Raw genomic sequence first — 14388 nt, 5'->3', positions numbered from 1 at the left:
AAATTCATTTCAAATATTTTGTATTATCAATATGTGTGATCTTTTATCTGCAGTAAATAAAATAAGTGAGAGTATGCAAAAGTTGACACCAATTTAAGTTAGGTAATCTCACTATTAAAAGGACTGGGATTATTTAGAGAAAATGGTTTCTTCAAATCAAAATGAATAACAAATGGAATTTGTACAAAATATAATATTCCTCGTTTATTCAAACAAGTCAGATGAAGAAAACAAAAATGTTTATTTGATTATGAAGAAATATATACATCTACAAATACGCCTGAAACATATTTCTATGGGAACTATTTTTTAGCAATCAAAGAATAATCTCTACAGAAGAAAGATTTAAACAAAGTGAAGCACAAAGTGCCATTTTTGGTTTTCTTTAAAAAATATAAAGAATATTTTAAAGATAAACAAAGATGACCTTAAGAAACATTATATGGATTTAGATTTAGCGCCAAGGAATGGTAATAATTATGTAAAAATGGTGACAATTTATACAACAAAATTTTACTTTGTGCCAAATACTGCAATGATATAACTAATGTGATTCCATTACAATATTTAACAACGCTGTCTATGCAATAAACCACAAGAACCTTTTTTGACACCAATATTTGTAAACAACAGGTAAAAGGTTCTATGTGGTTTGTTGTTTACGAATATTACCCAGTTACATTGTTTGCTAGAATGGTGGAACCTATGCTATCTAAACTGCATTTTCACTATTTTCTTAATTTTTATCTAAAATATTAAAGTTGTAAAAAATATTCAAATTATACAATCTGTTTAGTTTTATTATTATATTTTTTAAATATATACATTAACTCTTTAAACACAAAAAGTCCATAACTGGCTTACTGTGTTGAAGATGAAATCAGCTGAAGAGTAAGTTGTTTTTGACTGGTTTTACTATACAAATTCCTTTTGTAGCTTGAAAGGTAAAAACAATTTTATCTCAAAATACATTAAATGCTGAAAATTTCTTCTTTCTGAGTTAAAGAAACATCTTTATTTAAAACTGTGGTAAAAATTACATAATTTATATTTTTGAAGTGCACCACATTTCAAGATTGACCTAGGCACCACAGTTACTAGTGGCAGCCCTATTGGCATTAATCTAAATATTGAGTTAATGGATGTTTATATTTGTATATATACACCATGCTGGGGTAAAGTGATAGCTGGCTGAGTGCTAAGGTGAGAGTTACATATCATGGGTGCTGAAGTTTGTCCTTAGTTGGCACTGTGTATAACCAGTATGGTTATATCTAAGTTAATAGTTCTGGAAGCAAAGATCAGACAGAGGTTTGATCTTCACTTCTAGACTTATGGGTAACATAACTGGCATTGCATCCACACAGCAAGCAGATGGATTTGAGTCCTTCTTCAGGCCAATTCTTTTCTTTCAGAACCTTCTAAATTAATTAATAATTGTAATTAAATTAATATTTAAAAAATTTATCAAGAGATGGCACCTAATGCCTACCTCTAGGCCAAATTACTTGATATTTAATTAGTAATTAGCATTATTATAGTCCAATGTTCTGGCAATCATTTGGTATTTTGTAGGACATTTAATTGTTCTTTTTTTGTTAAAATCATGTCTTTTGTTTTATTTCTTTTTTCAATTCAGAATGAAGTGGTATTTTAAGACAGCAGACTGTTATTTTATTGGGCTGCAATTTGAAAAAATTGTAGACCTATAAATTCCCATTGTCATCTGCCTGTCTGTCTAACCATAAATCCTTCTTTCCTTATCTCAAGAACAGACAAGACCAGATATGGAAACCTTAGGTGCAGGAGGCCCCAATTAACTATATATGAACTTCTGATGCAAACCAGAAGTCACATTACTCCAATTCAAAAATTTTCCCCCAAAAGGTGTTAGATAGATGACCAGCATGACTATTGTTAAAGGAAGAAGTATGATATACAGGGGCAAGCCACTACTGATTTGAAATGGAGAGCATATATTTTAAATTAAATAAATTAAAAATATGATTAAAAATTGCAATCCAGCATTGTGACGATGCTACAATAAATAACTGCTCATTTAATACTGTGTCGATTTACATTTGCCAATATGCATTTTGGGTTCTATATCCCTCCTCTGTTGGATAAAGTACTGGTACTGAACATGTTGTTATATTATTTTACAGTATTATTAATTAAAACTTTTTAAAAATTTATGACATCTTGATATGTATCTTTATGATGCTACTTTTTGTTTGTTAAAATTACTTTAAAACAAAATTTCAACAGTCTGCTATCTTAAAATACCACTTTATTGTGAGTTAAAAATAACACAAATGCTTCTTTTTTCATCTTAAATTATGTGTATTTGCTGTTTAAGTTTATTGAAATGGATATCATTTAGGATCTGGGATGGATTAATTCACTTTCCATTATTTATAATGAGGAAAATTGATTTGAACTTCAAACAATTCAAGGTTCAAACGGTCTCCAGGAATGAATTAAATCTGAAGTACAAGGCACCACTGTACATCATGCAATTTTTACCTTTTTTCTCTTCATCCTTCTTAGTGCTGGAACCAGTGGGACCAAGTTTCAGATCTTTTGTCTGTATGTCTGACTCTTCAATTCCCATTGCTCTCATTTGGGCCAGTCTCTTTTCTTGTGCAGAAAGAAATGCACGAGGATCAGATAAAGCATCCATTAAATCTATAAAATTTTAAGTTTTTTAATATTTGCAATGGATCAAATTTTTATTGTATATTGAAAATTAATTGTAGAAAATGTTTTAAAAAGTACACTAAGATTATATATTAAATAATAATAATTATTTAAAAAATATAATGCTATTTTGATTACACTTTAAGTTACAAACAATATATATTGCTTGTAACTGATAGTTATAAATATAAATTGATATTTGTATGTCTACATAAATTTATGCTTAGGAGTGACCTTACATAAAGGTGAAAAAAGCAATGCCTAGTGCCTCTCTCTCTCTCTTGGTAATATATTTTAGTAATTACATCATCAAATTAGTAATTATTAAAAACATCATTGTATCAGTATCTGTTACATCTGCAGAACAATCATTTTCAAAGTTAAAATTGAATAAGAATACCTCTAATCAACAATGTGTCAAGAGAGATTTTTACTAGAGAGATTATTCATTGAGAGATGCTGCTAGAGAATCAGACTTTTCCTCTGTAATTGTCAAATTCAGCAGTGCTAAAAATAGCAGAGCATTTCTGTAGGTTAATTTCTGTACAACTGTTGAATTTAACCAATTGATGATAAAGACAAAAAATTTGTTTTTCTTTCTGAGGGACACCCTTTACCAAAGGAAAATCAATAGTTACATGCAAAATGAAAGATGTGTAAAAACTTTGCAGAATAAGGCACAACAAAATATTGCATAAGGATTTCTATGATAATGATCTATCCAAAACAGATGTTAATGGCACATTTTGTTTATGTATCCAAAACGGATGATGAATCATATTGTAATGTATCAACCTGAATTTCCTGACTGTTATTGTAGTCATTTGTTGCTGCCAGTAGGCACTGGATGTAAGAATGTGTGGAGTAAACCTTTTGTCTCACTTTTTCCTTTGTCTCTGTAATTGTAGGTCCATGCTTTCAATATATGCAATAAAGACGTTTGACTTGTTCCTTTTGTTGTATTTTCTGTACCCACAAACACAACACATGAATAAAGAGAATTATTGTTAAGTGTAATATAAAACAGTTTGATCAATAAACAATGTATTTATAGTCAGCCTTAATCATGCCATTTATTGCAATAGTACTTTTCAAAACTCATTCTATGGACTGGCCATATTTTGAGAGTAGCTGGAAATTTAATGTACAAAGTTTAAAGTGTAAAGAAAAATAAAACATGCATAGGGCTAGTGTTTTAAATGTATATAATTGAAGCCCTTGGGGACATGTCATTGTGAGAGTTAGCATTCTGTTTCTGAGATAATTGAGTTTGAATGAAAAAAATCCTAAAATTGTATGAACAGGTGTGTGTTAATATTTATGCATGCTGTACTTGGCCTGTAGATGTGACTGTCATCTCAAGCTCAAAATAGAAAAGATCACAATTATCTTATAAAGAAAATTCCACAAGAAAGATTTCATGGATCAAGGTAATGTGGAATAACACTGTATTGTCTGCAAGAATTTTTGCAATTCTCACAGCATTGCTTATTGAAAGACCAAAAAAATATTGTCTGGAAAATACTTTTTATTTTCATTTAAAATAATGTAAACAAAAATATTATTTTTTTCTCTATTATTTATCAATGTTTTCCACATCAGTAGTAGTATACCAAAGTATACCAAGCTTTCTGTTGCTGCCTGATCTAGCAACAGAAAGCTTGGTATACTTTAGGAACCTATCTCATTCACTTTATTTTTTAAAATTGGCAATTTCCCGCTGTACTTTTTCTCCAGCTGATATGGATATGTGCTGATGCTAGGATGCATTATTTGTAACTGAATACATCAGAATGTCACAAACTGAGATTTAGCACTATATGTCTGAGGGCTTCAATTATTTTTAGATGCCAAAATTCACTTTCTAGCAATGAAAAGAGCAGTTAGTTTATGTTTAGGGTAACAGTTATTGCACAATATATTTTACGGCATATAAGATGGACCCCTGTTTCAGCACAGAATATTTAGAACAAAATATTTAGTATATTTAATCCATCCTGCACCTTTGGCACTTGATTTACAATTAAAATATTTTACATGAATAATGAAAAAGCTGTTTTAATAATAATAATAATCACCTAACACACATCATCATCAATCCACAAGACATGCCAAAATTTTTTACTCAGGGCATCACCTACATGAAACCTAAAAACAACAGTATCACAGACCCCACACAATACAGACCAATTACATGTCTTCCAACACACTACAAATTATTGACATCCTGTATCATAAACAAAAGATACAAACATGTTGAAGAACAACAACAAAGGCTGCTGTAGAAATCACAGCACATAAACAACACAAACATACACGTGGTAACAAGTAGTAAATATAATACACCAAGAGCTTGCAAAGAAACACAAATTATTAGACATCCATACACCATACTACAAATACATTTCACATACATGCACAAGATGTACAGTACTATGACAGAGCCATAATCACAGATAAAACAATTTACCACTTCAGACCAGACATCACACTCATTGACAAACACAATAAAATCACATACATTATAGACATATCCATTCCAAACACTCACAATATACAAAACAAATGCACTGAAAAAAATCAGTACACAGAACTTGCCCAGGAAATAAGGCGTCTGTGGAGGATGGATAGGGGGCATATTGTACCCATTGTATTCTCTTCTATAGGTGTCATAACCACACACACTACACAAAAGCCTGACAGTTGAATAGAAACACATACATCACACTACACATTACAGTTGAATAGAAACACATACATCACACTACAGAAGGTCGTTATATTGAATACATGTCATATTGTGAGAAAATTCCTGAATACAGACACACACACTGACACACTTATTTAATTTGTGTCTTGTTTTGGTTACTATGCCTTGACTCTGGTCTGGCATAGTACATAGCCACTGGTGTCAACTGAGTATAACTCACTAAACCCAACAAAATAATAATAATAATTTTCTTGCTAGTTATCACCTTGTTAAGGTGAGAGAACTCAGCAGATACAACGAACCATAGCATGATGCCAGTGCAAGCATAAGCTTCCAGTAGGGCCATCCATACCAGTAAGGCAGTGGTTTCCAACCATTTTGTACTTGCGCCCCCCTTAAAGAAAATTGTTGCGCCCCCTTAATTTTTCTAACAATCTAATTTCATAAATACTCAACTGGTATTATAATTTATTTAATGGGCTACAAAATAATATACAATATTATGTAAAAATATACATAAAAAAAATAATTATTTATTATAAGAAATAATAATTTTAAATGTACTAAAAATAATGTACTATTATAACAGTTATGAAATTTACCTCAATATTAATTTAGAAGTTACCAAAGCGAAGTGTTTCATTCTATATATCAACGTGGTTATCGCAAGCACTACTAACGAACTAATTCTGTTCATAGACAACAGAAAAAAAAACAGATGCTTCTGTTTACTGAAGTTTGGCGCGAGTAAGCACGAGAATACCCGGGATGTTCCGAGTGCTTGTCTTTTGTTTCCTCGCCCCGCCGGCGCTCGGCTCCAAACGCGAAAGCGAGATGTTTTCGTTCCAGCAAGAGTATGGATGGATGTTTTAGCATTTGTACCCGAAAAATTTGTGGCGAGGATTGTGGATTACGTATACCTATTTTGCTGATTCATTTTTTTGACACCTATTTGACTTTTTTGGTTTGTATTCGAAAATGATATTTTGGAAACAGCTGCATGCCCCCCTTGCAACAGTCTCGTGGCCCCCTAGGGGGGGCGTGCCCCACAGGTTGGAAACCACTGCAGTAAGGTCTGTGGGGAGAAATAAAGCAACAAGCAACCCACAAGTAGTATCTGACTCAAACTAGACTGACTCAGTGTCTGATTTACAAACACCTAGCTTTAGGCACACAAGCACACCTGTTTCTATGGAGAAAACAGATATGGTAGTTACACGTTCATGGCACGATACCTGCTCAGAACATTGACCTGTAACCCACTAATAGTCATTTGGGGAATTCATTAGCCTATGGGAGATCACAACTTCACATATATGACACAGAGATTTTTTTAGCCACTTTTTTTGGATAACAGTTGTATTTTATATGCTGTAAATTTGGTATTTATATATCTGACAAATTCATCTATGATGCTTGTTTGTGACAAATTCATCTGTGATCTGTGATTGTGTACTTTCTTGTATACTCTTTAATAAACAGAATTTCATCTTTTATTGAGTATTACTGTTTTAATAATAATAACTATATATAAACAAAAAAATGACAAAAAATATATATAAACATCAAAAAGCTTGATGTATTAATAGTAAACCAAATGTTCATTTAGTTTAGTGTTAATATTTAGTTTATCATAAAAAAGTTTTAATGCCAAACAACAGTTAATACTCTGTAATTTATAAAAGAAATCATTAATTTACCTCCTAATCCATCAGGTACATATATTTTGAGTTCAATACAAATAAATAACATTGCTAACGACATGGGAAAATTTCCTTCTGTTCTTAGGGACACATGCCTGTAACCTGAATTTGAAACAATCAAATTTCAATTAGGTTCTGAATAAAATTGCAAATAGTGAGTTCTTAAAACATACCAGCCTGAAGTCCATCCATTGGAAGTATTCTCTGTCCTAACATTTTTCCATTCTCATCGTACACAGCAATGCGGATCACAGCCAAGTCTGGTAATACGACCTGGTGATGGACTTTGTAAATTATGCTGAAATGTTTATCTATAAATAGTTTGGAAGATAATCACCTTACGAAAAACAAATGGTTCCTCGTTATAGACAGGATTGAGACCATTGCCGGGAACCATTCTTGTCCTAAATTCTTTTCTAATGGTGTCTGTGGGCAATCCATACATGTCTACTTCCACATAGGTTCCAACTTTCTTGTCTGAGAGAAACTGTCCAGAAATGACTCTCACCGAACACTGTGCAGCAATGACACCATCCACCGGCGACTCGGCAAACGGGTCAAAAGTCTTGTCGGGACGTCTCATGAAATCCGGTTTCAATAAATATCTGTAAATGGGCGAACAGTCAATATGACTTATTCTTCCACCTATTTGAACTTCTGTTGTAATTGCTTACCCGCAGCCACCATTATACTCAAATTTTCCCTGATTTAATTGCATTGGAAGATCTGACGTTTGGAAATTGAGTGCAACCATTTGACATCCTGCATTCCAAAATATCTACAAAATAAAAACCATTAATAAACATTCTGATATATTAAAGTATAAAAATACTAATGATAAATATAAAGAATCTGTTACCTGAGGTAGATAGTTACTTGAATCTGCTCTCGTACCTTTTGGATATATCCGACTCAGCTGACGCTTATTATAACTATTTTAGAGTTAAAGTAAATGTGTGTATATATATATAGTATATATAATTTTTAATACAACAAAATTTAATGCTTTTTTTTTAATTTTTAAAGCAGTCTACTTGTTTTTAATCTGAATTAAAAAAATTAGATAATTTCATGCTTTTAAATGCTATATCTTACACTTATACAGTGAAGCATTGAAAATCTAGACTAATTGGGGCTGGATCCCATCCAGATTTTCAAATATACATTTAACTTATCATTTTAAGTACTGTACACTCCAAATACACTATAATTCAGATTTAGGTGTTCTAGGTTCAGACAAGTACTTAAGGAATGTAGGAACAAACATTCAAAGTATGATTACAGAATCATCACATTTAAACAGAACATACACTAATTGTAATTTCAAAATTAAAGAAATCCAAATGAATGTTAGAACATCAAAAATGCAAGATTGAAAAAACACAGGCCAAAAGAATGAACAACAATGTATCAGGTCAGTCCATAAGTCCATGGGCATTTTTATGACCTTGAGAAAAATCTTGTTTTGCAGTTAAAAATGTCAGTCTAATGTGATAATTTTTACACTGAAGTGTTAAATTGGATCTCATTCATATAATACTGTTCAGAATTGTGAACATTTCAGTTGTTTATTTTCGTTAAAATGGAAGTAACCGACAAATACAAAAGACATGTTTTATACCTTTTATTTTAAGTGGTGAGAATGCTACAAATGCAGCCAAAAAAATAAATACTGTACATAATCAAATTGTAATTAGTGCAAGGACTGCACAGAAGTGGTTTGAAAGATTTAGAAACAATGATTTTAGTGTGGAGGATAAGGCTCGTACTGGAAGACCCATTGACTTTGATGATGATGCTCTCTCTGCACTAGTTGAAGCAGAACCATCTTTAACAATTGATGAAATTGTGGAACGTAGGTACCGTCCCCCCAGTACTATAGGTACGAAGTAAGAGATATCGAGGGTTGAACCTGACTTCTTCCAGATCGTGTCGTCATTGTGTTGGTAGGCGCAGAGTCACTCGGAGTGTTTATCATTGGTCGCTCTAGGGAGTCTGGATGTGTTGTCCTGTACAAGTTTGATGATGTACTGACATTCTCGCTGTCCAAAAATGCCGGCGTCAGTCGGTTGATGTTAATCGTTATCATTTTTCCGTTGACTAGGATTTGTGAAGTGCTTGGGTGTCCGTGTAGTAACTGGAAAGGGACTGTTGTAAGGGGAGGTCAGAGAAGTTCTATGACCTTCTCTCTGCACCAAAATGTGGGAGCAGGTGTCAAGTGCTGGATGAACAAAGTGTAAAGGTTTTACATGTGCAGATGTTGGAGTCAGGCGTAAGCGACTGCATTGTGGACCGTAGGTGATGGAGGAAGGATGATGGATCTGCTGATGGTTCCCGTGAAGGATGGAAGAACTCTGCCGGGAGACGGGTTGTGCTGTATGGCACAATCCTTCTCAGTACCATCTCAGCACAAGTACCATTGATGTCTTCTTTTAATGCTTTTTGATGTCCACCAGTAAGTTGAATTTAGTAAGAAGTTGATTCCTATGATGGGTGACAGGGTCATGTTCTACTGTTTGGATGTATGCGGGGGAGACTAATTCCATTATTTTGTTGGCCATGGTAGCCAGTTGTTGGAGTTTTTTGTTTGATGCGGCTAAAATGGCCTGAATATTGTGAGGTAATCTTGACAACCAGAGGGATTGCAAGAGATCTTTGCTGAAATGGTTACTGGCCAAGTCATGCATTCGTGTTAACAAGAAGGATGGATGTTGGTCTCCCAGCTCTAACCCTTGAAGAAGCGTTCTGATTTTGGAGGACTTGCTCTCTGAATAGATGTCGATAAGACGAGCCTTTAGCGTAGTAAATTTATTCTGGTTGGGCAGGGTGAGGATTACATCATGCACCAAATTTAAAATTTCCAGCTCTACTGCTGCAACAACGTGTTTAAATTTCATGTCATTGACAGTTATGTTGGTAATGGAAAACGCTTCTAACTGTGCAAACCATAAGCCGGGGTTGATTTCCAGAAAGGTGGGGGGGGTCTGATTGCAACGTGCGCCATATGACAGTGATTGTCGTTATTTTTTGCCTCAGCCATGATTTTAAGCGTAGTTGGGCAGTGTGAAGGCGGGTATAGGTAAATGACATGTTGCGCGCACAGTTCAGCACGTGATGAGAGGACAAAGAAGGATGGCACGTGGAAGCATGTAATGAGAAAACAAAGGAAGATGCATGTGACACGAGAACAAAGAAGGATGGCACATACTGTACAATACCTTTCTGTTGAACAGTCGACCGTCGACGAAAAATATCCGTGGTTACACTTTTTGAAAGTTAGATGAATAGACAGTTCCAAAAGAGATGAAAGTCCAATGTTTGTATCCGATGTGAATGGATGGAGTTTTCATGTCATACTGTAGAGTCTTTCATTGGGTAGAGTATCACATACCTATACCATAAATCATATATCACATTCGGGTCACCAGTTTGTAGCGCTACTTTGTACTTAATTATTTACAATGCACAAAACAAGGCTACATACAAAAAAAAAATTTATTATGTACATGAGATATGGCACGATTGTACAAGTCGAACATAGAGGCATGAACACGAGTGTCTACAGTGAGGTCCGAATCCAAAAGTGAGATCAAATGGTCAGGTTGCCAGTTTGTTAAGTTCAGGGGTCCTCCTGGTGGCAACTTTTGGATTTGTGGCCTAAGCTGTCGCCACATGGGATAATGTGGACTAATGTCACTTTGGAAAACTGAAAACTCAGCTAAAATGGATAGCCATAGCAATTTTGGTTTAAAAATTATTATTGTAGTTTAGTTTTTTTGTTTTATAGCAGTTCTTTTCTTCTGCTGCAATGTTATGCAGTCATCTCACTATCATTTTTCATAGGCAGTCTGTCCTGAATATGTTGGACTCAGTCTCTCACCACTGAGCCACCTTGATTATGGGTCTGGCCAAACCTGCAATGGGCAGGGGAAAAACAGGCCCTCTTGGTGCCCACAGGATGGATGGTTATTAAAAAAATCACTTGTTTGATACACTTGAAGTTGAAAGTGTTACAGTATTTATGCACTTAGTGCATTCACAGTAAAGCTTTTGTAAACTGTAAGAAAAGTAATGTATTCACTTACAAGTTCTAATATACTTATATTTTTGTATGTCATTTTTACATTTTGCTGTTTTGATAATGACTTGAACAAACTTGAATCAACTAATAACTTTTGATCACTGTAACTGGCTAAATGGATAGCCATAGCAATTTTGGTTTAAAAATTTCACATTTATACATGGGATCCTGTCCTTAAGTCATGTTGAAGAATCCTGAATTACCATATGATATGGTGCATGTACAGTACAGTACATACAGTAAATAAATGAGTGTCTGATCACTATATTTTGCTTTTTCAAATGTAACTTTGTAAAGATTTCTGCTGCCTAGGTTTTTTTTGATTTAATGATACACAAGGAAGGATTTCTTTTTATCATATTGTTGACGAGTTCAGTGAGAAAAAGTATTTCTCATTACTTGCTGTATTTTCTCTAGGCCTTAAGGATAGTAAGGACAATTTTATATGCATCTGTTTATGGACCCAGGATGAAGTAGAGTCCCCTAGTCTCTGTGTATTTTTATTGTATGGTAGTTATGCTCCTGGTTTACACATACAATTATGAATTGTTTACAAATTCAGGTAATGGAAAGCAGCTCACAGGCTGAAATTACTCATTGGCATAGCATGTTTGGTAAGCACTATGCTATTCTATAATCCTATACCTTATTTAATGTACCCTTTTAAATACTTCTTAATTGTTAAAATGAGACTGAGGAGTAATAAAAATATATATATATATGACTCACAAATGTAAGTAACAGTCTACAAATATTTTTTATTAAAGAGTTCATAGATCTTAATAGTTTGGAAACTGCTAATTTAGATTTTAAAAATATTTAGTGGTGTATTTTTATTGCTTTTTAGTTAACTTCTTGAGTATATAACATTCTAGGAATAAATGATAAATTTTCTCAATATAACAAGTTTTCAATAATTATACATTATTTGTGTTAAGTACTTTCGTAATTACTAACTTCATTCCTATAATCAAAGAAAGAAATATTTTTCATTTTGCAATTTTATAGAAATTATCCTTATAGTTCATAGCTGATGTAATAGAAATTATTTATTTACTTACTAGTTAATAATTCAGATTTGTTTTAAAAATTGTTATGATATTAAGTGAAAGATGTCAGATTCTTCTTTAGATAATTTTGATAAATTTAAATAAATTATTTCTTAACTCGTACAGCTCACAAATACCACACAATGCCAACAAAATGGTCTATTCCCAAAAAGGATACTTGACAAATTCTATAGCCTGGGACTTTAAATAACCAAGGGCAGTATTTTCGGCAAACGAAGACATGTTATATTGGAGGTTTTTATCTATTTAAAGAAAAATCATTGTAATAAATTTATATTGTTATATTAATTATTCCGTTTAATATATTTATTTGAAATATTATAAATGGGGATATTCAAATCTTCCATTGGGAATATACAATAGCAATCTTATCGTTGTTTTTCACATGTATAGAAATTTGTTATAATAAAATATTAGTTTTAATAAATTCAAAATATATTAAAATATAAAATAATTGCACAATATGTATTTGTATTTTAGAAAATACAAGGGAAGTGGCGATTCCACAGCTTCCATGGACGGCACGCCACTGAATGCCATTCCAACCAAGTAAATGCCTTATAAATTACATTAAAATTATATGATTTAATTTGAGTTTTAATTCTGGTTTCAGTTTACCTTTTTAAATTTATTTTAATTAAAGTATATCCATTTCATTTCTTTAAAAATAATTTATTAAACTCAAAACTTTGGCAAATTTTAAAGATAAGATTTTTAAGTAAAATATGCGTAGTTTGGCGCACACAGTCGGAACTTTTGTCATCATGTCTTAAAATATTTGACTGTATTTATTTATAACTATTTAACATATTTGGGTTTATTAATTAAATTAAGTCAAAATATTATAAATTTAAGAATCAGAAAATTTGATTTTTAACTACAGATTATTTTACTACATAATAAATTTAACAAGAATGTTTATGATGTTTATGTTCTAAAATAAAAATTTTATTAATTCTTACAATAGATTCCTCATTATTGAATAAGTTTTTATTAAATATTTACGTTTAAAAATCAATTGAGGAAGCATAAAAGATTTCTTTATTTTTCAAAATAGAGATAAATGCAAAGTTCAAGAATGTTCGGATTATTGTAACTTGCATTTGTGTGTAACAATTTAATCAAGAAATTCTTTCTGTAAAATGTAACACTTACCTTCGGCAACATCAAATCCTTGAAATTTTACTGGCTGGGCATAGTTGACGAGCGACGACAAATATGGATGGACGTGTATAGTCGCTCCTGTATACTGATAATGAGCCATGGCTACTTGTTCATCTAACTGTACAGCAGATTCCTTCAATAAACAGTTTAGGTTTAAAAATAAACAAAGTTTCAAGTATCTTTTGGCAAATGAATATCAAATGAGTCAACACACCTTTCCTGGAATATTTGTGTCATCCAATTTCTTTTCTAGAAAATAAAGTAAACCACATTTGTATTTAAATAACATTGACAATTTTTCTATGATATAAAATTGAATCTTACCATTATCTGCATCTTCAGTGGGCAAGATGGAAAGATTGATAGCTGCATCTTCTTTCTCATCATCATCGTCATTCTGTAATTGTCCTTTCCTCCACAATTCCAATTCCTCTGGAGAACAAGACTTGTCAGGATTTAAATTCAAAGATTAAAAAATTAAATCTCTCTTACGTTTTTCTACTTCTGGTCTAAGTCTTTTATTCTTTATTAATATCTTGCGTTTAAGATCACTGGGACTTGGAAGAGGAGTCCCCATTTCTAACTGTAAAAATATCAATATAAAAAAAATTTTTAATTATTTAAAATGGTTCCACATTTTGTAAGAAAATATAGTTCATTTGAAGAAGAAATTTCATTAATGTAAAATGCCAAGAGATAAATTTTCTTTTTTCTTTAAGAGCCACCGCAAACTACCACTAGCGAACCTGATGATGTCAAAGGCCCCGCCTCTTTCTTTGCAGCCACGCAATTATTCCTTTGCTAGCTTACGACGCGTGGCCATGCAGTTATCTCTTTGCTATAGCAGCAATACAAGCATACTCTTGTTGAATTCTGTCAACAACAAGCATATGTTCATATCACTGCAAAGGGATAGCTGTGCGGGGCCTTTGACATCATTGGGTTCACTAGCACATGTTT

At 32.6% G+C, this 14388-nt stretch overlaps 1 protein-coding gene across 1 annotated transcript in view; it reads right to left on the bottom strand.

Moving 5' to 3' along the window:
* LOC136978279 (1-phosphatidylinositol 4,5-bisphosphate phosphodiesterase-like) overlaps positions 1 to 14388 on the bottom strand; it is a 78123-nt gene that overhangs the window by 3831 nt on the left and 59904 nt on the right. The window contains 10 exon segments of the mRNA XM_067273964.1: positions 2527 to 2688; positions 7111 to 7215; positions 7287 to 7386; positions 7451 to 7718; positions 7788 to 7891; positions 7973 to 8045; positions 12422 to 12506; positions 13420 to 13677; positions 13753 to 13860; positions 13921 to 14011. Of these exon segments, the coding sequence (XP_067130065.1) occupies positions 2527 to 2688; positions 7111 to 7215; positions 7287 to 7386; positions 7451 to 7718; positions 7788 to 7891; positions 7973 to 8045; positions 12422 to 12506; positions 13420 to 13677; positions 13753 to 13860; positions 13921 to 14011 (1354 nt within the window).

Source organism: Centruroides vittatus, unplaced genomic scaffold (genome assembly GCF_030686945.1).
Source record: "Centruroides vittatus isolate TY-2023 unplaced genomic scaffold, ASM3068694v2 contig_502, whole genome shotgun sequence".
In the NCBI taxonomy this organism is placed as follows: Eukaryota; Metazoa; Arthropoda; class Arachnida; order Scorpiones; family Buthidae; genus Centruroides; species Centruroides vittatus.
Note: the sequence above shows the minus strand (reverse complement) of the source record. Positions and strands in the feature narration are given on the sequence as shown.